Source organism: Carcharodon carcharias, chromosome 10 (assembly GCF_017639515.1).
Source record: "Carcharodon carcharias isolate sCarCar2 chromosome 10, sCarCar2.pri, whole genome shotgun sequence".
Taxonomy (NCBI): Eukaryota; Metazoa; Chordata; class Chondrichthyes; order Lamniformes; family Lamnidae; genus Carcharodon; species Carcharodon carcharias.
In genome coordinates, this window is record NC_054476.1 from 30,026,389 (window position 1) to 30,053,388 (window position 27,000).

General features: G+C 40.3%; 1 protein-coding gene across 5 annotated transcripts in view; it reads right to left on the bottom strand.

Moving 5' to 3' along the window:
• elp4 (elongator acetyltransferase complex subunit 4) overlaps positions 1–27,000 on the bottom strand; it is a 338,294-nt gene that overhangs the window by 207,354 nt on the left and 103,940 nt on the right. For all 5 annotated transcript variants that reach the window (XR_005944287.1, XM_041198285.1, XM_041198287.1 and 2 more), the window contains exons 3-5: positions 25,280–25,401; positions 10,581–10,718; positions 2,110–2,252 (exon numbers count right to left, since the gene is read on the bottom strand). Coding sequence is in view for 4 of the 5 variants with exons in the window: in XM_041198285.1 (XP_041054219.1) it covers positions 2,110–2,252; positions 10,581–10,718; positions 25,280–25,401 (403 nt within the window). In the remaining variant the exon portion in view is untranslated. The remainder of the gene's footprint in view (positions 1–2,109; positions 2,253–10,580; positions 10,719–25,279; positions 25,402–27,000) is intronic.

Here is a 27,000-nt window from a genome sequence, read left to right on the forward strand (position 1 = left end):
AAAATCAACTCTTGGATTCCTCCAAAAACGACCTTCATTGGCTTACTGTCTTTTTTTGCCTCTGACTCTAAATGCCTTGGGACATTTTTCTATGTTAAGGCACTGCATAAATAGAAGCTACTGTTGAATCTCTGATCATTAGCTAGCTCCTAATTATTATTCATTTTGCAATAAAAATGACTTTAATTGCTCAAGTTTGAAAATAAAAAACAAGTTCCAAAGCAGGTTAGTGCAATTTCATAGCAGTCCGCTAAGTAATTGTGAGGGATTTGATACCAGTTGACAATGTCACATGCTTCCAGCTGCTGGGTTAAATAAGAGTGCCAATATATGAGGATTACATGAAAAAAAATCGATTTCACACAATGCATTTTTACTATTGACTTATGGAGTGCTTACTGGATATTAATGATCATCCTATCTTCTGCTGAATTAAAGAAAAAAATTGAAGGACAGAATTGCTAACAGCAGGTAGTCTGGTGACATCATCAACTGACTAAAATACACTGATAATCTTTTCAATATAATTCATGTTGCTGTCAAATAAATAAAAGATCCAGTTTACAACATGCTTTATATGAAACTGGAATTGTATAAAAATGAGAAGTGACAGCAACCAAGTTAAATGAGTATAGATTGGAAATTGTGCTCGATGAACAGTGACTTCATGACTTTTATATACCCCAAATCCCTTCTGCATTAAGCTTACACTAAAGTTCATTTTTCTGGTCTCCGGTTCAATATGTGCAGTGCAGTTAAGCGCCTTAGGACATTTCATATATTAAAGGTGCTATGCAAAAACAGGTTGTTGTTGCCACGCTCCCTATGTAGTTGAACCCAATGCTACCTACAATGAAGTATAATGGGCAGTATAGCTTTGGGATGCTGGTTGTGCATTACAATTCCAAGTCTTTGGCTGAAATCCATAGTACAATAATGACAATGAATGGGATGTCTTGTCCTTCTTCAAAGTTAACTTTTAAAAAATTTTCAGAGAAACTTGTTTTGTGACAAGAAGTTTATGATAATCAGTCAATATAAGCATGGCTACTCATTCCAATTATCTATAAAAATGTCTTCACAAAATGGAGCTGATAACTGAAAAGGCAGACTGTAGTAGGATAATTAGACGATATACAAATATACAACTAGCAAATTAAAAATACTGAATGAGAGCTGTGAGGCATGCTGATCAGGTTGTACACTGTGAAGTGGACTGGTTGAAAACTTCAGTAGCAATTCAATTGTTATCTGTTGCTTAACAATGCCTGCTCCTCCCTACTAATCCCTTCCACCTACTTCAAGATCTAATGAATTGGGAGTTTTCTGATCTCTCAAGATCAGTTGGGTAAAGAACCCACATTGCCATTGTTAAGTAGCAGATGGGAGTCCAGCATACAGGAAATAAATAAAAAGGTCAGACACTGCAAGAATCCTAACAGATCGCAGCTTCACCACAGCAGAATTCTTTCTTAAGTCACACTACATTAAACACTTGAAACGAGACATTTTCAAATCAATTTTGCTCGGCTTTATGACTGTTTGCAATTATATCTTGTTCCTCGTCTTTTTTTATTAAGCAACTTGGTGGTCGGCTTAATCGGGTTACTTGTATGCATGCATGTCTGCCCAGTCATGCATGGAGCTCAACGGAATATTAACTACCCAATGATGACAAGAGAAACAGCTACAGATCATTCCTTAGAGTAAAATCACAAAATAAAACCACTGCTGAATAGTGTTTCACCTTGAAAATAAATCAAATATAGTTCAATCCTAAAACATTTACATTTTAGTATTTGTAATAGGATAAATATTTAAAATAAGCTCCAACTAATGGCATAAACTGTAGATGCTATATGTGGAAACATAGAAATAAACATTAAAAATCTAACTGATATTCTGGGAATTCTTGTATATAAGGGCAAATTTTTGTAGGATTAATAAAAAACCTTTTCAAAATAGTAGAGAATACTTATACAAAGTTACTTTAAAATATTAAATGGTGCAGCAACTTCATCTGATGGGTTCACTTATTAGAAATTTACAGATTTGTCATTTATACCACTTAAACTGAGGTTCTTCTTGCAGCTCAGTTCAAGAACTTACCCAAATTCAGTCACTGATAAATCCAATGGAACTTCATCAGGTAGGAAAAAGCTGTGACACTTGACTGAGTGCTGGAGCTCGGTGCTCATGGTTTTAGAAACATCATAATAATGGCCAAATCTTGAGGAGCACACCAAGGTTGTCTGTCAAGTGAAGTAAACAACTTTAAAAGGTCAAATAAAAATCACTTAATATGTACTGGCACAGAAGTGTGTTTCAGGAAATGTTACAATGGAATATACTTAAGCATATTTTTAGAATGCTAAAATATAAACGCTTATACACACACACAGGCCAAAATTTTCCAGCTCCTCATGCTTGTGGGATCTTCCAGTGAATGGAGGTTTCAATGGCTCACCGGCCCCGGTGTGGGGTACCTGCCACGGGGGCAGGGGCTGCAAAATTCCAGCCTGAATCTTGGTAGTGTAATATCAAAATCACAGGCTTACTACTGATTAATAATCCTTGCCAAGAAAAACAAAATTTACAGTAACCACAGTAATCACATGGTAGAACAGAACTTAAATATAGCTGAAAAGAGACATGTTGTCGAAGCTTTTTGTTTTGCACTTATAGGGACAAATACAAGAATGCCAAATTTCAAATGATCACGACAATTTATACTATAGGAGAAAACTATGCAGATTGGTTGGCAGTCAATGCTGATTGGCCAAGGCATTGCCATGGAGAAAGCAACGGAAACTACAGACTCACCAAGCTCCCAGGTAATTCATAGAAGGCTTGAGCATATTCCTTTTGTTTACGGGGAATGGGTCCCTGTGTATGAATGTATATCGTTTCTAGCAAGCATAAATGAACCATGTTTCAAGCTTGACTGATTATCTTAAAACTGATAGTGTAGCAATTAGCGCTTTCGGGATTGTTCAGCAAGTGCAGCCCAATCACATAATGACATCTAACAGGAGATGTTTTATTTCAGGTTTTGCAGGCATTGGTTGGTTGAGCAGCCTGTACTCTGCCCATTATGAATAACTGACGGAACATGCTGCTTGATTCAATCTGCCAGTCGTTGGGACGTATGGCCTACATACCTGGTATCACACTGGCACTGAAATTTACACGTGGCATTGCTCAACTGTGTGGTAGGCAGACCATCTTTTGGAATATACCTAACGCGTAGCTACTCCACAACAGCAGCGTGAAACAGCTTGCTTAACCTGTTCAATTTTTGATAGACTTTGCCTTTCCAAGGTTATTTGAGGTAGACCGGGCACTTTTCATGTTCAAAAGTGGCAACCTTTAGCCAATTCGCAAGTTTGCATGATACAGTGAATAATGTCCTGAAAGATAGCTTTGGTGCGCTCCAATTCCACGTCAAGCTTGCAAGGTGAGCAAATGGCTAGGATCCTACAAGATTGCTAAAAAGGCCAATCTTATATCACATAGAGTTACCCAAGCCCCAATCTGTATATCGGCTGGTAAAGGTAGGCTTTTGGTAGACAGCAGTGGAGAATCCATTAGCGATTTCTCAATTAGCACATCAAAGAAAGGGAAAGTGTTAGACAGCTCCATCTCTAAAGTGAATTTGAGTATGGGATGGAATGTATTAAGTTGTGCAAGGAAATCCTTACACACTGCTGCAGGTTCAAAAATTGCAAATGTATCATCTATGCATCAGAAATATGCACAGGGTAATAAGTTAGCACATGCTATAAGATTGAAAAGTGCCTGATATGCCTCAAATTATCCTGGAAAGGCAATGTATCTCAAAAATTGAACAATAGGTTAAGCAAGCTGTTTCACGCTGCTACTTTGCAACAGCTATGCAAGTGGCATTTTCCCACTAACAGGATGCTGCTGTCAGTCCGAAAAAAAACTCTGCCTATGACACAATTGAGCAACATAGTGTATGAACTTCAGTATGATACGGTATGACACCAAGTGCATAGCCATACATCCTAATGATTGGCCAATTAAATCAAACAGCATGTTCTCTCGGTTGATCGTAATAAGGAGAGTACAGACCGTATTCAACCAGCCCATGTGCGCAAAACCCAGAACAAAACGTCTACTGTTAGATGTGATTCCACGAAGGGATTGTTCAGCAAATGTTGTCCAGAGTGTGCTAATAGCTACACTAACAACCAATTTAGATAATAAGTCAAACTCGTAATATGGCTCATTTATGCTTGCTAGAAGCAACATATATTCATAGGCAGAGACTGTTCTATGGAAACAAAATGAATATATTCAAGCCCTGTACCTTTTCAGAATTACCTGGGAGCTTGGGGAGCCCTCGGTCCCCCGTAGCTTTCTCTATGGCAATGTCTAGGCCAGAGGTGTTACTCCAACCAATCAGCACCCTTTTCTCCTGTAGTAAAATTTGTTTGAAATTTGGTATTCCTGCCTTTGTCCTGATGAGTGCAAGATGAAAAGTTTCAGCAACATGTCTCACTTTTCAGCGATAACCGCAGTAATGTATAAGTGCTAGCAACTTAAAATTCTTTTTGTGGAAAGATAATCCTTTTACTGGAGCTCCCTTAATGACTTGGCTGGTAAAGGCAGGATATCATCAAAAAACCAGAAGTGCTCAGGTTCTGGGCTGAGTAAGCTGATGCAAGACTGAGTACAGAGACTACAGTCCATGTTTCCAGGGTGGCACAACAGAATGTCAATTAACAATGGATGTTAACTTATGTTCAGGAAGTAGCGCTCTTGCATCTGAGTCAGAAAGATATGGATTTGAGCCCAAAATCTAGACTAACACTCCAGTAGAGTATTGAAGGAGTCCTGCACTTTGTGCTAAGACTTTAAAACTGAGGCCCTGTCTTCCCTCAGGTGGATGTGAAAGCTCCTTTGATATTCATTTCAAAAGAGAGGGAGTTCTCCCTGGTGTAGCAGCCAATATTTATCCCTCAACCAACATCACTAAAACAGATTATCTGGGCTGCCGTGTCTCCTACATTACAACAGTAAGCTGCTTTGGGGCATCATGAGGTTGTGAAAGACACTATAAAAGTCCTTCTTCCGAACCATCTAGTTCACCCAATTATAGACAGCATACGTGTGACAGATTGGGCTGAGTTACGATGCGCCCTCTGGTTGAATAACCCACTGGCAGTTATTGTTTAGGCTTACACAATTATCAGGGTTCTTATGGCGCAGTAAGTAGCACCCCTCCCTCTGATCCAGAAGTTCTAGGTTTGAGTCCCACTGCAGAACTTGACGGTTAAGGAAGGTGCATTCATAACATGGCCAAACAGTTTGAATATTAACCTGCAAATCCTTCCAGCACAATCCAATGACAGGCGGTAAGAGTGGGAGAGATTCCTGGTCAGCCATGTGATCCAAAGGAAGTTGGAGCCTCTGCTATCACTATCCAAGCTCTAGACTACAGCATGCACGTAAAAAGTATAGGTTGCCATAACAACGCAGACTCCAAGTGATCTGTAACACACCACCACTACCAAACAAGTATAGACACTTGAGCAAGGCTTCAGGGGTGACTAGTGCCTGTGGAATCAAGAAACTTTTTTAAGGAGGTAACTGGCATAGGTTGGCAAAACTAAAATAAGGCTAATACAAGGTGATGTATAATCTATAGGATTTTAAAAAGAGTAGCACTTTTATGTGACAAGGAACTCTCTGCACTGCTTTATATAGGCACTGTTTCACAACTATTTCAATTAAAAGGCAGCAATGTGTGAGAAAAACTGACTAGTCATTATTTTAACAATATCTTTACAATTATTTCATGAAATTATTAATAGTGCCCACTGAATTCACATTTGTTAAACATTCTTGCATTATAAATACAGAACACAGATCCCTGCTTTTTAGCAAGAAATGCTGTTGCAAACACATCCTAGGAGAGGGAATTTATTGTTGGACAAGCACTGAAAACAATTTATACAGGAGTTGTCCTTTGGTCTGTATAATCTAGTCTTTATCTGGATTACCCATCACAATGTTTTTATTGCATTCTCTGCTAGAACTCATCTTTTCATTGTGTACATCCTAGTCTCCTTAACATTTTAGCAAGGCCCTGACTAACTGAACTTTGATCTGATGTCTTCATTCAGGAAAGCACCAGGTAGTCCATTTCAGATGCAAATCCTCACTGAGGCCCCGGTAGTGTTTTCTAAGACAGCAAAGAGAAGAAACAAGAAGTTTCCAGGGTCTACTCAGAGGATCCCAGGGCACACTGGTGTCTTTAATCCACAACGCTGTATGGATTAAGGTGGGGGATAACCTTTTTTTAAATTCACAAGAAAGAGTATTGCTTCTACAAGCTGGGTGGAGACAGATCTTACTATAATAAAACAGTAAGCAATAAAAGCGTGGTCTGTGTCAGAGAATTGTGAATAGGCCTCGCTTTACAAATTCCCAGGCCCAGTGGGAAGCTTGCTAAGGCCTACCTGAACCAACTAAGTGTGAGTAATCTGGCTTAGTTGAATAGCTAGGGGAAAGCTTTTATTCCCCTCAGAAGTTGCAAAGTTGATAAATTTATTATTGGAGGCAACTACAACTTGTGCTTGTCCCCCTCATTGCTTAAGGATGGATAGGCTGTTAGAGAGGAACAGGCAGAAACTGTCAGATAGCAGACTGCTGGCTTTCAGTCTACTGTCTGCTGCTAAATGTTTCTAATTGCAACACTAATGTGTTAGAAATCTCAGATTCAAGATGAACCTAGGCAGAAAATTGATTTCATGCTGTGACAGCTTATATATTGCCCAAAGTACACAAACATGTCATTGAGAGGCTTTTGCATCCCACAATTTTGTTTACAGATGAATTGCAGTTACTTTAGTAACCTTGGAAAAAGGCACCTTTTGGTATTTAAGAGCTCCTGCAGTGTACACTATGAGCGGACATGTTTCTGCTTGCATTATTTAGCCATCTGCAAGATAGTGTACAGTGCCACTGCAATAAATGCCAATGAATCATTCAGTTTCAAGGGTTATTTAAATTTTAAACCGTGACATTGTTGCATAAATCAGGAGCAATCTGTTGAAATAACTGGGACTTACAAGCATGGAAGAACTAGCTGGTGGGCCTTAAGGGGGCTATTGAGCCTGCGGTCGTTTTATGTCACTTGTACGTTATCTCCACAATGATTAGATTGCTATGACAATGAAGCTGATACATTCTCAAGTGCTTTCTTTACTCATTTAGCACATGGATAAGCAAGTCAATTGCTTGATTCAGTGCTTTCCAATTGACAGATCATACTCACTCTGTCAAACCTTGTTCAACCATATTTGATTCAGTATTGGATTTTTTTTTTGTCTTGTGGCAGTATTGAGATTTTTGATGAAATGAATGCAAACACACTAATATATTTTCCACATTTTAACCCATTGTCTGTGTCAGACAACTTCCATGAGGTATTGTTAAAAGTACTAACCATCCCAGAAATAAACTGAGAGATCCATCTGCATCAAGCCACAGAAGTGCACCTCTGAAGCATAGAAAAACATTAGAGACAATTACACACTGCAGCTGCGAAAACACTTGATTTTGATTGAGCGGTTTAAATTAGTACTGGGTTGGGCAATGATCATCATGAATTAGTTTAAGGTAAATGCAATAATATATATATCATTCAGGTTTGTCTTTTTATTCATTCTACAGTGCTGTGCAATTTGTAAGACCTTGCTTCAAAGTTAAGGAAACTAGGAACACAGAATTAACCTTGCATCTTCTTAAAATTTAATTAATTTTCTTTCTGGCAACATTATGAACACCATTCCCTCTATTTTTCTAGGAGGACCTGGGTGATCTATTTAAGTACACGGCTCCTTTAATTTTGTTTGTGTAGCCATGCACACAAAGTAACTTGTAGGTGCCAACTTGTGCACAGGAATTTGTCATGGTGCTGTGCATTTGTGAGGCTTAAGGGGAACATTGATCAGGAGTTTAAATTCCAATGATATGAACAGATATGGTGATTGTAGGATGAACTCTCCCTTTTAATGTCACCTTAGGAGGAGTTCTGCACATATGTCTGTTCCCAGACCTTAAGCATAAAGCACCACTATGAGACACTACTAAGAGATACTTAAAACCATACAAGCATTTTTCCTTCGAATATTAAGGATTGTGTGTCAATTTAGTGGAAAACATTTCTCCATTAACTATTCAATGTTTCGAAATGAACTTTATTCATTCAATTATCCACTTTGAAATTGCCGGAAACCTTGTGAAGTACCTAGCATCCATCGAGTGCAGTGTGTACCAGTGGTTAATATATCTTTAAAAAAACCTATTTATTCACTTATAAACTTGAATGAAACATTTTATTTTACTCTAACATATTGATGTATTAATAGATCTGAATAAGAAGGATTATTTGGTTAGGAAGGATTTTTTTATATGTTAATACAGCAAGAAACCAAAAGCTATTTACATTTGAATAGAGCTTGTAGAAACAGGGTTCCTCTGCTAAATATGTACCAGTAACTTCACACTGTGAAATGGACTACAGCCAAAGCAGAGCAGGGATGAAATGTGACCTTGAGAACAAATTACAAGTTTGCCTTATAAATACTATAATAAAAAAGGTCTTTTTATTGTGAATTTTGCACATTTGTAAAAGTTCTGCTTCGTTTTCTACCAGCGTCCAGATATTGGCTGCATAATGGCTTTTGATATCCTGATCCATGATCTTGGAAGATTGCTTACCAATTGTATAATCTAGTTTATTTAGCCTTATTAACACAACAATGAACTGTAAAGTGAAATTAAATGATGAATTCAAATATGTGGAATACATTAACCTCTAACATTCCGACTCATTTTGTCCTTAGCACGAAAAGGAATTGATTCCATTGTTGCCACACAAAGTTGGAATGAAAGGCATAGGCATACATTTACTTGTCTCTTTCAACCTTTCCTCAATAGGGCATCCCAAGTGTAGAACATGGATTTCCTAACAGACTGGCTCTAAATGAACTTCAACATTCATCTGATAAGAATCAGTAATGCCAAAATAGTTACTTGACTCCTTTACCAATGGAGTTAGTGGGTACTATCAAAGTGTTTTGCATCAGTGCAGGTTTGACCAATTGCACCACAGTGCTCTCTTTAGAAAACGTTTTAAAGGGGTAAGAACTTGGTGCTCAAGGAAAAGTCTGCTCTGGTCATAGCTGGTAAAACAATGACAAATGAGTAAAACTCCCTACCAATGATCCAAATAGTTTAAAAAAAAAACTATCTTGAGCTATACAGGTCAGAAGATTAAGGGCTCAATTTCTAGTCTGTGCTGATTTAGCTGATCATTTTTCATATTCGTTCATGGGATGTTAGGGTTTTTGGCATTGTGACATTTATTATCCTTGAAAAGCTGGTAGCGAGTGATGTCCACGAACTGCAGCATTCCATGTGGTTTAGGTACTCTTACAGTGCAGTTAGGGATTGAATGCCAGGATTTTGACCCAACAATCATGAGGGAATGGAATATTTCCATATCAGGGTAATATGTGACTTGAAGGGAAACTTGCAAGTGGTAGTGTTCCCATGTGCCTACTGCCCTTGTCCTTCTAGCTGCTAGAAGTTGCAGGTTTGGCAGGTGTTGTCGAAGAAGCCTTGGTGAGTTGCTGTACCACACCATGTACATGGTACACACTACAGCTATGATGTGCTGGTGGTGGAGAGTGTGAATGCTTAAGGTAGGTTGCTATCTAATGAGCCTCAACAAGCCTGGGCAGGGAAAGAAAAGGATAGCCAGATTTGGAAGGAGAATATTTGACTGAGGTTTCTGCCGTTTGGTCTCATGATTGTGAGCCACTGGCTCCTCCTGGAGAAGATAAGACTGGGCTCAGCTACAATGATCAGTCCCTATCAACATACACTGTGTGGGATCATGTATTTAGATTAGTCAACTGGTTAAGACACCAGAAAGGGGAGTGGGTTGCTGGTGTTGGAATTGTACCACAACAATAGTCAATGTATTTTGGATGGGCTAAAATTGGCGCCAAGAAAAGAAAGCACATTTTCTACAAATCATGTGGAATTGAACATTTTCATTATTCCTTCACAGCTCCCAAAATCAACAGCTTCATGAGGAACCTGATTCCTAGTTACAATGGTCTGACTGGCTTCACATTTAAAATAGTTAACATCAGTTCCCATAGAAAATACAATCAGACCTCTTCAAAATTTAACTGCAATCTTTAAAATGATTAAGACATGGAATAACATTATTCATCTTGAAGGTTATTCAAAGTGAAGAATCAGATACAGATCAAAACAATTTAAGTAGTTTTTTTAAAAGAAAAGTCCACTACTACATAATGTCACTTAAATATTTCCAATCTTTCTGATAGTTCATGTTTTAAAACAGTATGAAGCTACAAAAGAGCAACTGTAAAAAAAAATAAACTAGAAAATAAATCAATCTGCAATTTCACTTACATTTTTAACTTTTCATGGTAAAGGTACATCTTTTATCAAAGCTTTCTTTTGATTCATTTCACATGGTTATGCTTTAAAGAAATGCAAGATCATACCTGTATTTTTGGCAAGTTTTGGTATCGCCACGCTATTGTCATGGAATTCTGGGATGCAGCTGTAGTAATATTGTCTTCTGTCTCTCTGACATCTTCATCAATCTCTATCACATCATCAAGCAAGGGTGCAGGAAGCTCCTATTCAAACCAAAATGGGAATAATTTATTTTTGAAGTACACATATATTTTGGAACAAAATACACATATATTTATATTTAACACTAACATGTTCAGTAACATAAATTGAAAATGCTCCTGGGAGAAAAAGCTACAGCTGGAAATAAAAGTAAATTTTATCAGAACTTGAAACTGCGTGTAGAATGAGGCCAAAGTCCAATAATTCATGACCAAATCAGTCACCTGCACTGTGTCTCCGATTTCAAGTTCCCGCTATTAATGATGAAATCTCAGCTAAATGGATTGGAGAATTAATGTCGATCAACAGTCCACTATGCATTCAGAAATGAAAAATGTACATGGAACAACTGTGTTTCTTCTTTTCCAGACTCTCTATAAACAACAATATGTAAAACTAGTGCAGGTACTAAATTTTGGAATTCGAGAGAAAATAAGTCTACATATTGGCTTAACCTTGTGTCGTACAATTTGAAACAGTCCAAAGAAGTTCTTTCATCCTAAAACAAAACAAGCTATTGTCTTCAAAATAACACAAATTAACACCTGCAATGTTTTTCAGGCAGCGTTATCTTCATTAAGCTTGATTATCCAAATGCCAGTGATCCTTGCAGATCACTTTTCTGGCAAAGATCATTAGGATAATTCCTACTTAAGCACTCACCTAACTCCCAGGGCTGGTCATTGTTTCAGCTTTTGCTACTGACATAATGAGTGACACCTGTTGCTGTTTCCTTGTACTGCACCAGCACTGTGTAGCATTTACAGGGAAGAAATCTCAAGAATGGATAAACTATTTCACACCAGCCACCTTTAATATGACAATAGGAATGAATTCAGCATCCCCTCTGACATTGCGGCTTTGTGCAACCCGTTCTCCAATAAACTGTACATCATTTTCACCTTAGAATCTGTGGTACTTTACACTTGTTCATTCATCTGTGATAATATCTTTGCACTAATAAAGCACAACCTAATTGGCTACGTTCCTCTAATATCTGAATGACATTTCCATGTTGAATGAAAAATAAATCCACAAATATAGTTGAGTGAAACAGTAAAAAAACAAGAATTGAAATAAAGTTTTTGACAGCAAATGTAAATCCTTGGACTAATATTTATTATATTAACAGCCTTTGCACTTAAAAATAATTGCATAAACTGCTTTGAAGCTTTGTGACATGATAAGGTATATAAATGCTTCAGTAATACAGAAAGAGACATGTTATCGAAGCTTTTCATCTTGCACTCATCGGGGCAGCTTGCAAGATAAGCCAACAGTAAAGGGAACAACAACTCATACTGCATGAGAAGAGAGTGCTGACTGACCAGCAAGTGGACTCTGATTGGTAGAGATGTTGCCATGGAGAGTGCAACAGAGAACAGTCAACTGCCAAGCTATTATTCAAATTCAAGCCAGGCAGGTTGGCTCTGAGAGGTCAAGGCATGGCCATGGGCAATCAACCAGGGAATGGCTATTCCCCAAAGCCTGTGTTTAGTTGGAAAAGGCACAATTTGTGGGCATTGTCCTTCTGTCTGCAAAGGATAGGGTCCTGTCTGTGAATATATGTGGCTGCTGGCATGTGTAAGTGAGCCACACTGTGAGCCTGACTGATCATCTTAAATTGGTTTTCAGTGCAATCCTTAGCACAATCATGATTGTTTAGCAAGTGTAGTCAGATCGTGGAATTACATCTAATGTTGGACACTATATTTAGAGTTTTGCAGGCATGGGCTGGTTGAGTACAGTCAGTAATTTGCCTGTTGCGAACAGCTGAAGGAACATGCTGTTTGATATGATCTGCCAGTTGTTGGGACTTATGGTATTCTGCACTAACAGCATGCTGTCATCAAGCCATAAAGATGTTCTGCATATCACAAAAATGAGTAACGTGGTGCATGAATTTGTGCCAGTGTGATGCCAGGTACATAGGCCGTATGTCCTAATGACTGGTGAATCGTATGACACAGCACGTCCCTTCGGCTGTTCACAACAGGCAAAGTATTGACTGTAACCGACCAGCCCATGCTTGCTAAACTCAAAACAGTGTCCGACATTAGATGTGATTCTGCAAGTGGACAGCACTTGCTAAACAATCTTGATTGTGTTAAGGGTTATACTGAAAACAAACTCAAGATTCAGTTATGCCCACAGTGTGGCTCACTTATACATGCTAGAAGCGACATATGTTCACTCACAAGGCCCTGTTCTTTGCAGACAGAAGGAGAATTGCACCTTTTCCAACTAAACAAAGGCTTGGGGGACAGCCATTCCCCGGTTCATTTCCTATTGCAATGCCTTGGTCTATCAGAGCCAACATACCTGGTATGAATTTGAACAAGGGTGTGGCAGTTGATTATTCTCTGCTGCGTTCTCTACGGCAGCGCCTCTACCAATTGGAGTCCATTTGCCGGCCAGCCAGTCAGCACTCTCTCATGCGGGATAAGTTTTTGATCCCTTTACTTTTGGTTTATCTTGCAAGCTGTCCTGATGAGTGCAAGATGAAAAGTTTCAATAGCAAGTCTCTTTTTTGAGCAATATTCAAGTTCTGTACTATATAAATGTTACTATGCTTCAAGTAGCGTAACTAATAAAAAGCATTTTCAGGATATTAATAATAAAATATTACTTTGGTTTATTTTTTATTTTGTCAAAATAAGTTACTCAGCAAAAGTCTGAGGAAACCTCAGGAAAAAAACTAGAGATATTTAAGTAGCTGCCTTAGAGTGTAGTTACACAGGCATTTTCACAGTAGTGCAAAGGGGGTTCTGGTGTTGCACTTATATGAAAGTGATTTCATAACTCCAGAATCGGATCCCAATCTGACTCTGGAACATACCAAAACCAATCAATAGAAGACCTCATTTACAGCTGTGTCACATTATTTGGACATGGCACCATGTGAAGTACAACTGCAATGTGAAACTGGACTTAGGAAATGTTCAGACAGTTGGCTGAAACTCCAAAACTTACTGCTGGCAAAGTATATCTCCAACTTAGATTTGCACGTTCTAGCTGATGGCCTTAGACCAACAATGTAATATAGCTGCAGACCTAATTTTGCAATTACCTTACTAGAATCTAAATTCATACAGTAACCTGCTTACATCATTTTGTTTTGACAGAAGGAAATCACAGCCATTGTTACAATCTGACCCTACTTACAAGCTGAATTCTCCAGAGTATAATAAAGCCCAAGGTACCCCCATCCCACAGTTAATGAGGCTTAACCTCACACCCTTCTAAGCTAGCTTAATTGCTCACACATTAAGCCAAGTAAAGACATCACATAGCACTCTATTCTATTTACAATAAAAAAAGACTTAGATTGTGTAGCAGCTAAGCTTCGATCATTGGCTCATCAGTTAAGGTAATCCATACTTCATAAGCAGCACTACTGAGAAAAGCACTTTCATCCTCAAAGCCATCACTTTTAGCTTTTGAGTAATAAATGTGTGGAAGGCTTTTGAATTACCAGTCGACTTGGACCACAATCTTGTTGAAGTCGTCCTAATCTGCCCTTCCAAAGTAATACCTACCTATAATAAAATAAAAACCTTTGCATCACGGCTATCAAATTTTTCCATTATAAGTTTTAATCATTCATTTTAAAATTGAAACTTGTAATCAAAAAGGCTAATCCCTGCAAAATAACAGTGATTGTTCTTATTTGTTGTAAAGCATTTTAGGAAGTCCTGAAGTTGAATCTAAGTCTACCTTTCCGAACTACTGTGGGAAATAACAAGGAACACCTGCACCAATTTTTCATTGATGGATTCTAAAAGAAATATAAATTATATGTTTTTGGTAATTCTATACGGGGTAGGCTTGGAAGCTGTGGATTTGAGATAATGGCCTGATTTCAGTTAGTGGGAAAGTGACAACACTGGGTGCTGATCTTGATGAAAGTTGCTCACAAAGATCTAGTGATCTGCAAAGCATAGAGTTTTCCTTTCCTGCCTTTTGTTTGAATCTGGTGCCAAGTGATAGAAGAAAGTCTCCTCTGGCGTTCAGCAACAGTGATGTCTTCAAACAGGGTAAGTAGCCAATAACAATAGCCAATGCAAATAGGGTGGAGTACAGGAAAGATTAGGTAACAAAAGATTTCATGGTACAAAAGCCAAAGGTATAGTAAAGAAACAAAAGACGTCCAGGTGAGGTGTGAATGGCCACATAGCAGCTGTCCGAATGCAACATGTAGGAATAAAGAAAAAAAATGAGACAAAGCTGAACCAGCAAAAAAAAATGAAATAAAACAGAGGTAGAGGTTATGGTCTAAAATTGCTGAACTCAATGTTGAGTCTGGAAGGTTATATGGTGTTTAGCCAAAAGAGTTGCTGTTCCTCAAGCTAGCACTGAACTTCATTGGAACACTCTATGGCCAAGGACAGAGAGCTCAGAGTGGAAGCAAGGTGCAGCATTGAAATGACAAGTGGCAGAAAGCTCAGGGTCATTCTTGTGGACTGAACCGAGGTGTTCCACAAAGCGGCCACCTAGTCTGGTTTTGGTTTCCCCAAAGTAAAGCAGACCATATCGTAAGCAGTGAGTACAGTATGCTAAATTGAAAGAAGTAAATCACACCTTCACTTGGAATGAGTGATTGGGGCCACAGATGGTGAAAAGGGAGTAGATAAAATGACAGGTGTTGCATCTCCTGCACTAGTATGGAAAGGTGATGCAAGAAATGGAGGTGGGTTGGGGGGGAGGCGGGCGATTTGGAGTTGGCTGAGGAGTGGACCAGGGTTTTGCGGAGCAAAGGATCCCTTTGGAATCTTTGGTGAAGAAAAAGGAAAAAATATTGGATATGCTAGAATGGAAGATTGCATTGTCTGACAGATATGACAGAAAAACTGGGAGAATGGAATAGAGTTCTTATAGGAAGCAGCGTGTGAGTAAGTGCAGTCAAGGTAGCTATGGGGGTCCGTGGGTTTATGGTGAAAATTAGTTGATATTAGCCTATCCTCAAAAATGGAGACAGAGAAGTCCAAGAAGAGAAGGAAAGAGTCAGTGAGAGAGGGGTGGAAATTGGAAACAAAGTGAATGAAATTTTACAGTTCAAAGTGAGAGTAGGGAGGAGTACTGATGTAGTCATCAATGTACTGGAAAAAAAATGAGGGAAGGGGTGCAAGTGGGACTGGATCAAGGAACGTTCCACATATCCTACAAAAGCAGGCATAGCTAGAACCTAGAAGGAAGCGAGTGGAGTTGAAGGAGAAGTCGCTCAATGTGAGAACAAGTTCAGCCAGATGGAGGAAGATGGTGGTAGATGGCATCTGTTTAGGCCTCCGCTCAAGGAATAAGCAGAGAGCTCTCAAGACGCCCTGGTGGGGGATAGTAGTGTAGGACGTTGTTCATGGTGAAGAGGAAACAGTAAAGGCCAGAAAGAGTCCAGGATTTAAATAGGAAGAGGCTGTTCAAGGGGAGGAAAAATGCAGTTGAGATAGGAAGAAATAAGTTCAGTGGGGCAAGAACAGACTGAAGGAGAGGCAATGGCAAGTGGCAATGTCATTGGACTGGTAATCCAGAGGCCCAGGGTAATGCCAGTTCACCCAGGGTAAACCTGGGAACACACATTCAAATCCCGCCACAGCAGATAGCGGAATTTGAATTCAATAAAAAAATCTGGAATTAAAAGTCAGATGATCACCATAAACCATTGTCAATTGTTGTAAAAACTAATGCCTTTAGGGAAGGAAATCTGTCATCCTTACCTAGTCTGGCATACACGTGATACCAGACCCACAGCAATGTGGTTGACTCTGAAATGGCCTATCAAGCCACTCAGTTGTAACAAACTGCGACAAAGTCACTAAATAGAATGAAACCGGACAGACCACATGGCATCAACCTAGGAACCAGAAATTATATTGGCAATATCAGCCCCATCAACCCTGCAAAGTCCTCCGTACTAATATCTGGGGGTTAGTGCCAAAATTGGGAGACCTGTCTCACAGGCTAGTCAAACACAGCCTGACATATTATACCTTACAGATAATGTCCCAGACACCACCATTACCATCCCTGGGTATGCCCTGCCCCATCGGCAGTACAGGCCCAGCAGAAGTGGCGGCACAGTGGTATACGGTCGGGAGGGAGTTGCCCTGGGAGTTCTCAACATCAATTCCGGAACCCATGAAGTCTCATGGCATCAGGTCAAACATGGGCAAGGAAACCTCCTGCTGAGTACCACATACCACCCTTCCTCAGTTGATGAATCAGTGCTCCTCCATGTTGAACACCACTTAGAGGAAGCACTGAGGGTGGCAAGGGCGCAGGATGTACTCTAGGTGGGAGACTTCAATGTCCTTTACCAAGAATGGCTCGATAGCACCACTACTGTCCGAGCTGGCCGAGCCCTAAATGAGATAGCTGCTAGACTGGGTCTGCGGCAGATGGTGAGGGAACCAACAAGAGGAAAAACCATTCTTGACCTCATCCTCACCAACCTGCCTACCCCAGATGCATCTGTCCATGACAGTAAGAGTGACCACCGCAGAGTCATTGTTGAGATGAAGTCCCGCTTTAACACGATGGAGGGTATTCGCACTACCACCATGCTTAAAAGGGATAGATTCCGAATAAATCTGGCAACTCAAGACTGGGCATCCATGAGGCGCTGTGGGCCATCGGCAGCAGCAGAACTGAACACAATCTGTAATCTCATGGCCCAGCATACCCCCCACTCTACCATTGCCATCAAGCCAGGGGTCAATGAAGAGTGCAGGAGGGCATGCCAGAAGGATCACCAGGCATACCTAAAAATGAGGTATCAACCTGGTGAGGCTATAACACAGGACTACTTGCATGCCAAACAGCATAAGCAGCAAGTGATAGACAGAGCTCAGCAATCTCACAACCAATGGATCAGATCTGCAGTCCTGCCACATCCTGTCGTGAATGGTGGTGGACAATTAAACAACTCACTGGAGGAGAAGGCTCCATAAATATCCCCATCCTCAATGATGGAGAAGCCCAACACATCAGTGCAAAAGATAAGGCCGAAGCATTTGCTACAATCTTCAGCCAGAAGTGCCAAGTGGATGATCCATCTTGGCCTCCTCCGGAGGTCGCCAGCATCACAGATGCCAACATCACAAATGCCAGCCTTCAGCCAATTCGATTCACTCCACATGATATCAAGAAATGGCTGAAGGCACAGGATACTGCAAAGGCTATGGGCCCTGACAATATTCTAGCAATAGTACTGAAGACTTGTGCCCCAGAACTTGCCGCACCCTTAGTCTGTTCCAGTACAGGTACAACAATGGCATCTACCCGGCTATGAGGAAAATTGTCCAGGTATGCCCTGTACACAAAAAGCAGGAGAAATCCAACCTGGCCAATTAACGCCCCATCAGTCTACTCTCCATCATCAATAAAATAATGGAAGGGGTCATCAACAGTGCTATCAAGTGGCACTTGCTTAGCAATTACCCGCTCGCTGACGCCCAGTTTGGGTTTCGTTAGGGCCACTCATTTCCTGACCTCACGACAGCCTTGGTTCAAACATAAGCAAAAGAGCTGAACTCCCGAGGTGAGGTAAGACTGACCGTCCTTGACACCAAAGCCGCATCTGACAGGGTGTGGCATCAAGGAGCCCTAGAAAAACTGAAGTCAATGGGAACCAGGGGGAAAACTCTCTGCTGGTTTGAATCATACACAGCACAAAGGGAGATGGTTGTGGTTGTTGGAGGTCAGTCATCTCAGCTCCAGGACATCAGCGAAGGGAATCCTTCAGGCTAGTGTCCACAGCCCAACCATCTTCAGCTCAGAAGTGGGGATGTTCACTGATGATTGCATGATGTTCAGCACTGTTTGAGACCCCATAGATACTGAAGCAGTCCATGTCCAAATGCAGGAAGGCCTGGGCAATATCCAGGCTTGGGCTGTTAGGTGGCAAGTAACATTAGTGCCACACAAGTGTCAGGCAATGATCATATCCAACCAGAGTGAATCCAACCATCACCCGCTGATGTTCAATGGCATTACCATCACTAAGTCCTCTACTATCAACATCCTGGGGGTTACCATTGACCAGAAACGGAACTGGAGTAGCCGTAAGACATAGGAGCAGAAATTAGGCCATTCTGCCCATCGAATCTGCTCCGCCATTCAATCATGGCTGATAAGTTTCTCAGCCCCATTCTCCAGCATTCTCCCCGCAACCTTTGATCCCCTTACCAATCAAGAATCTATCTATCTCGGTCTTAAATACACTCAATGACCTGGCCTCCACAGCCTTCTGTGGCAATGAATTCCATTGATTCACCACTCTCTGGCTAAAGAAGTTTCTCCTCATCTCTGTTCTAAAAGGTCTTCCCTTTACTCTGAGGCTGTGCCCTCGGGTCCTAGTCGCTCCTACTAATGGAAACATCTTCCCCATGTCCACTCTATCCAAGCCTTTCAGTATTCTGTAAGTTTCAGTCAGATCCCCCCTCATCCTTCTAAACTCCATCAAGTATAGACCCAGAGTCCTCAAACGTTCCTCATATGTTAAGCTTTTCATTCCTGGGATCATTCTCATGAATCTCTTCTGGATCCTCTCCAGGGCCAGCACATCCTTCCTGAGATACGGGGCCCAAAATTGCTCACAATATTCTAAATGTGGTCTGACCAGAGCCTTATAAAGCTTCAGCAGCACATCCCTGCTTTTATATTCTAGTCCTCTTGAAATAACTACCAACATTGCATTTGCCTTCCTAACTACCGCGTCAACCTGCAAGTTAACCTTAAGAGAATCCTGGACTAGGACTCCCAAGTCCCTTTGCACTCCAGATTTCTGAATTCTCTCCCCACTTAGAAATAGTCCATGCCTGTATTCTTCCTACCAAAGTGCATGACCTCACACTTCCCCACGTTGTATTCCATCTGCCACTTCTTTGCCCATTTTCCTAACCTGTCCAAATACTTCTGCAGGCTCCCCGCCTCCTCAATACTAACTGTCCCTCCACCTATCTTTGTATCATCTGCAAACTTAGCCAGGATGCCCTCAGTTCCTTCATCTAGATCATTAATGTATAAAGTGAAAAGTTGTGGTCCCAACACTGACCTCTGCGGAACTCCACTAGTCACCGGCTGCCATCCTGAGAAGGACTCCCTTAACCCCACTCTCTACCTCCTGCCAGACGGCCAATCTTCTATCCATGCTAGTACCTTGCCTCTAACACCATGGCTCTTATCTTATTGAGCAGCCTCCTGTGCGGCACCTTATCAAAGGCCTTCTGGAAGTCCAAGTAGATAACATCCATTGGCTCCCCTTTGTCTAACCTACTCGTTACCTCCTCAAAGAATTCTAACAGATTTGTCAGGCATGACCTCCCCTTGATGAAACCATGCTGACTTTGCCCGATTTTACCATGCACTTCCAAGTATTCTGAAATCTCATCCTTAATAATGGACTTTAAAATCTTACCAATGACCGAGGTCAGGCTAATCGGCCCGTAATTTTCCGTCTTTTGCCTCACTCCCTTCTTAAACAGGGGGTTATATTAGCGATTTTCCAGCCCTCTGGGACCCTCCCTGACTCCAGGGATTCCTGAAAGATCACCACTAACGCCTCCACTATCTCTTCATCCATCTCCTTCAGAACTCTGGAGTGTAATCCATCTGGTCCAGGTGATTTATCCACCTTCAGACCTTTCAGTTTTCCTAGCACCTTCTCCTTGGTAATGGCCACCATACTCACCTCTGCCACCACCCCCCCCCTGACTCTCTTGAACTTTGGGGATGTCACTCGTGTCTTCCACTGTGAAGACTGACGCAAAGTACCTATTCAGTTCCTCTGCCATTTCTTTGTTCCCCACTACTACTTCTCCAGCGTCATTTTCCAGTGGCCCAATGTTCACTTTTGCCTCTCTCTTACCCTTTATATATCAAAAAAATCGCTTGCAATCTTCTTTTATATTACTGGCTAGTTTACCCTCATATTTAATCTTCTCCCTCCTTATTTCTTTTTTAGTTGTCTTCTGTTGGGCTTTGTAGGCTTCCCACTGCTCTTCGCCGCATTGTATGCTTTCTCTTTAGCTTTAATGCTGTCCCTGACTTCCCTTGTCAGCCATAGTTGCCTCATCCTCCCTTTAGTATGCTTCTTCTTCCTAGGGATGAATTTTTGCGGTCTCTCCCAAATTACTCCCAGAAACTCCTGCCATTGCTGTTCCACTGTCTTTCCTGCTAGGCTCATCTCCCAGTCAATTCTGGCCAGCTCCTACCTCATGTCCCTGTAGTTGCCTTTATTCAACTGTAATACCGTTACATCTGATTCCAGCTTTTTCCTCTCAAATTGCAGGGTAAATTCTATCATATTATGGTCACTTCCTCCTAAGGGTTCTTTCACCTTAAGCTCCCTTATCAAATCTGCCTCATTACACATCACTAAATCTAGAATTGCCTGTTCCCTAGTGGGTTCCACCACAAGCTGCTCCAAAAACCAATCTCGTAGACATTCCACAAATTCCTTTTCTTGGGATCCACTACCAACCTGATTTTCCCAGATAAATACTGTGGCTACAAGACAGGTCAGAGGCTAGGAATCATGCAATGGGTAACCCACCTCTCTCCTGTCTCCCCAAAGCCTGTCCACCATCTACATACACAAGTCAGGAGTGTGATGGAATACTCCCCACTTGCCTGGATGAGTGCAGCTCCCACAACACTCAAGAAGCTTGACACCGTCCAGGACAAAGCAGCACGCTTGATTGGCACCACGTCCACAAACATTCACTACCTCCACTACCGATGCACAGTAGCAGCAGTGTGTACCATCTACAAGATGCACTGCGGGAATTCACCAAAGCTCCTTAGACAGCACCTTCTAAACCCACAACCACTACCATCTAGAAAGACAAAGGCAGCAGATAGATGGGAACACCACCACCTGGAAGTTCCCTTCCAAGTCACTCATCATCCCGATTTGGAAATATATCGCCGTTCCTTCACTGCTCCTGGGTCAAAATCCTAGAACTCCCTCCTAACAGCACTATGGGTGTACCTACACCACATGGGCTGCAGCGGTTCAAACTTTTTATCACCACTATCTTCTCAAGGGCAATTAGGGATGGGCAATAAATGTTGGCCCAGCCAGAGAAGCCCACATCCCATGAATATTTTTTTTAAAAAATGTGTCAAGCAAGGCAGTTTTATTTATGGATTTTGGAAAAGAGGTTGAGGTGGGCTATTTGGGGCTGGGTGCCTTTGAGCTTGGAGGCTTTGGAGCAAGATTTCCAGAGGATGTCAGGTCAGTAACAGTCCTATATGCAATGGCTTGATATTTGGTAATGGAGTCATGGTCCAGGGTGATGTAGGAGAAAGTGTCGGAGTGTTGGCATTGAGCCTCTGCTAGGTAAAAGTCAGTACACCATGCAACAACAGTTCCACCCTTGTCAGCAGATTTGATGACAATGTTAGGTTATGACTTTGAGAGAACAGAGAGTTACAAATTCAGAAGGAAGTAGGTTGGAGTGAGTGAAAGGAGCAGAGAAATTAAGATGCCCAATGTCACACCAGCAGTTCTCATTAAAAGATCTAGAGAGGCTAAGAAGCCAGAGGGAGGGGCCCAGGCCCAGGGAGAATATGGGGGATGGGTAAAAGGGTCCACCAAGGTGGGGGAAGACTCCTGGCCAAAGAAATTGATGTGGAGGTACAGGTGACTGAAGAAGAGTTCAGCATCATGCAGAGCTCGAAATTAATTGATGTGTTGGTGTAAGGGATGAAGCTATGCCGAGGACAAAGCATAGAGAGTCAGTGAGGTGAAGGTATCGTGAATACACGGCAAGGGGTGTGATTTGAGGAACAGGTGGGGTCAGAAGAAAAGGAGGGAAGGGGAGGAAAGATCTAGAGAGATGTTGGTGCCCATGCGTTGGCGAAGCTTTTGACTTTACACCTGAAATTAAGGTAAAAAGCTTTTTGTTAAAGTGCATCTTTTGGCAACCTTCCATACTAGCATTACCTATGTTCTTCCTTTTTCCTCAACCGAGGATTCTCTCCAATGTAGTTCACAGGGACCTCCCCAATGTCTAATCTATTTCATGAACTTCTGCTCCCATCCCTTCCTTTTCCTTCCTTCCCAGAGTCATGACAGAGTTCGCCTTGTTCTCATTCTCCATCTCACTGGATTCCGTATTTAACGGATCATCCTCCACCATTTTTGCCACTTCTAGCTACATCGTCCTGGACTTTCCCTAACATTTTGAAGGCACCATTTCCTTTGCAAAACCATGGTCCATTACCCAACAATCCTCTCTTTCCTATGGCACCTTTCCATGCAAATGCAGGAGATGCAACACCTGCCTTTTTACCTCCTGCCTTCTCGCCATTCAAGGCCCCAAACACCCTTTCCAAGCAAAAGAATGTATTCGCAGCTCACAATATGGTCTCCTCTACATTGGGAGACCAAATGCAAACTGTGTGACGATTTTGAGGAACACCTTCATTTAGTCCACAAGCATGACCCCCAGCCTTCAGGTGCTTCTCATTTCAAGGCTCCATCATGCTCCCACTCTAACCTGTCTTTGGCCTGCTACAGTGTTTCAATGAAACTCAATGCAAGCTCGAGGAACATTACCTCATCTTTTGCCCAGCACTCTATAACCTTCCAGACTCAACACTGAGTTCAACAATTTTAGGCAACAACCTCTACTTCCATTTTGTTTCATTTTTTTTCTGGTTTTTGTCTAATTCTTTCTTTATTCCCTAATGTTGCATTTGAAAGGCTACTATGCAGCCATTCACACCTCATATCATCTTTTGTTTCTTTCCTATACCTATTACCACTTCTTTTGGGTTTTGTACATGAAACAATTCGTCATTTAATCTCTCCTGCCTTCCATCCTATTAAAGATCATCCCCCTCCCACTTACTCAAAAAAATTACATTTATCTTTCATCAGTTCTGATTAAAGGGTCATCAACCTAAAACATTAACTTTGTTTCTCCACCCAGATGCTGCTTGACCTGCTGTGTATTTCCAGCATTTTCTGTTTTATCTTTGTAAAAGGCACTGATTATCCTTCACTCTTTAGTTTTTTCTACAGAAAGCTAAATAAAGATTGGGATATACACATTGTATAATTATATTAATGTTGAAAGTGAAATATCATAAAATTAAAAATCTATTGAATTTTTTTTTAAATTATGGAGAAATTTGACATTCCACAAACATTAAATTGGTTTTGTTTTAGAGACAGGGATGTCTTTCAACAGTAATTATGAACTTAATACCAATGTTCCCTCAGTAGGTTCCAGACGCACAGCAATCTGGAACCTACTATGCAGGGAACCAAGAGACCACGCACAACCAACATTCCATTTAAGGTGCCTGTGCAGTAAACTTAAAGAGACCGCGCAGTGCAACAAGCAGGCTGTGCACAACAAAAAGGAATTAGAGGGGACATTGCTTAGTAAGTCAAAAACCTAGTTTCACTTCATTGAACAAAATGCAATGTTTTCCAAGGTATTTTAGAGCAAGACTAACAGCATAAAAGGATATGCTCTCGTCAGTTCAGTAATTTTTATTTGATTGCACCATGGAGATTTCAACAGTATGCCCTATGGAGAAACACAGACACAATGACAGCAATTTGTGAATTTCCGTATTTAAGTCCGCCTATGCAGACTCCATAAGTTGCTGTCAGTTTAATGATAGCGAACACTGACAATTTCACCATCATTACTATGGAAAAATTCAGGTCAATGTGATATATGACCAAGGACATTACTTATGTGATAGGCCTGTAGTATTACAAGGTTGACAGGTTTTATGAAGGACTACATGTATCTTTAAACATCACATTAAGTTTTATACTATTAAAGAACGTTTTGATTATAAAAGAAATTGCATACTTAGGGACTATATTATCCGTGAACACTCATAATTTCATGGATTTAGAACACTATACTTAGTATATTTTGCAGGGAAAAGTGTACATTTGTGTGATTTTTATATTAATAGAATCTAAACAACTATGTAAAATGACTGCAAGTTTCAAACAAGTGACTAAATGTGATTGAGGAATAATTAATCAGGTACTAGGGATGTTGCAATATTATTGTTGCAATCTTAAAAATCATTCCCAAAAATCACAATATGGTAGGGAACTGTAGATCTGACCCTTTCCCCTACCCGTCCCTACTCCAGGAATTAAGTCCTTTACTTCCTTTCTTATTGTCTTATTTTACTACTCTAAAAAGTACTTTGCAAGAATGCATCACAAAAGTCAGTTTCAGATCCAACCCGGCCATTTTATTATTGTGGTCTATAAATTTCTTTTATAATTTATCAATTAATGCATCTATATTTACCTAATGTACTCATTAATGAGGAATGAAAATGTTGGCTATCAGCATCTTTCCTGTACTTATTTTGATGTGCCAAAAGAAAACTGCATTCAAATCAGCTGAGGTGATGTTTGGGAATGACTTTTAAGATTGCAACAATATTATTGCAACATCCCTAGTATCCTTTCAAGGATATCAAGTGACTGTAATGATCAATACTTAAGAGACAAAACATAGTCACACAATAATTGAAGCAAAATACATTCCCATAATATCTTCATCAAAAACAGTACCTGTAATATTTCCTCCGGATGATCTCTGGCAGATGCTATGAAAAGAGAATGCCCACAAACAATACCTTCTGCTACAAAATACTTCAGCAACATCCGTGAGTAGCTTTCATACCTATCCTCCTCTGAAAAAATAACCACAAATAGTAATTTGCTAAATATTAACAGATAAAAATTCAAATAAATGTCACAGGATGATTAGCTACACATTACAATTCTAAGTATTTTCATACAGAACTATGACATAATTCCTTGCTAAACTATCCCCATCTTGGGGATTCTAATTTCTGTACGGCATACAGTTTAAGATCACGAGTTTTAAATGTTTCACCTTAATTAAGCTAATTCAAAAGGTCTGACAGCTAACAGAAGGTGGTCTTGTAACAAAGCTGATCCCACTTACATGTTTAAGGAATAGATTTTGCATTTAGTACTAGCCAAGCTAGTTGGTAGGCAATGAACCCTGTTCTTTGTTAAGTCGATCCTGTCAGTAATATGCCTGTCTTAAAACTTTAATTAATATCATAAAATTACTTCTAATTTATCTCTACAAATACTTTTGTTCCCTGAATTGAGTCATACCAATCCCACCAGCTTTTAACATACTATTTATACTAGAAGTGATGACATCATCTCCTTACTCTTTTTATGCAGTTGACAGTGGAATTGAAGAGGGAAAGAAGTTTCAGAGCGATATTACCAAAATCAGTCTGATTAAGTTCACATTTAAAATTTGCAGGTATTTCTAATCTTTATCTTCTCATTTACTTAACCCAATGTATGGTACAAGCCCACTTCTTTGTGAGTTATCAGGTCAGTCCATTTGTGGAATATAAATTGTTTCCCACTGTTCATTAGGTATGCTCCATTTAACTTTCATTACAGCAGCAAATGTCTTTTGTTAATTTAAAAATACAAAGATTTTTTTGGGGACTACCGTATGGGAAATCTGGAAATTTATAGTGCCAATGTTAGACTGCAGATCAAAAAGCTGCACATAGAACACATTTTTATTTTAGGGCCTCAGAATAAGCTAAAAACTGATGTTTTTCCCCACTGCTTCTGCGTTCAAAAGGTTAACAATCAACTTGAAGTCAATCTTTAAAAAAAAACTCCACAAAAACGCACTGACAATATTTTTGATGACTGTCAGCAGCTTCTGTAAAGAAAATGACAGCTCTACAATTTGTCATTTTTTGAATTGTCTATTAGTAATTGAATTTAAAAAAGGTTTAATGACCTAGAAATCAGAGGACCATGTAAGCCCCCAGATGGCATTCTTTTAGGTCTTTTGATGGTATCAAAGTTAACAATAATAGATCACAACTGAAAGCCGCTACAAGGGTGTGACACATTTTTAGGTTAGAGGCCACTTCTGTCGCCTCTTTCCTTAGGCTGACTGGCACTAGAGATATTCCTTTCAGTGAAAGGACAATTGCTTTAAAGCAGTCGATGCCTGGCTTTAAGCAATTATCAGCCATAAGCATAAATAGCATATGTAATATAAAAGAAATAGGAGGATCTTAAAGGAGACTTCCAGCTATATGCTAGCACAGACCAGTATTTGCCTAACAATTCATCAACATACTTTTTTTGCACATCTTTAACAAAAATATTTGCTAATTTGTTGTTGCTTCACTTCTTTAACTATAACTGATTCTGCCCAGAGTCATCGAATCAATCTTTTTGAAAAAAAGGTAGGTTGTGAGAGTTCAAATAAAATT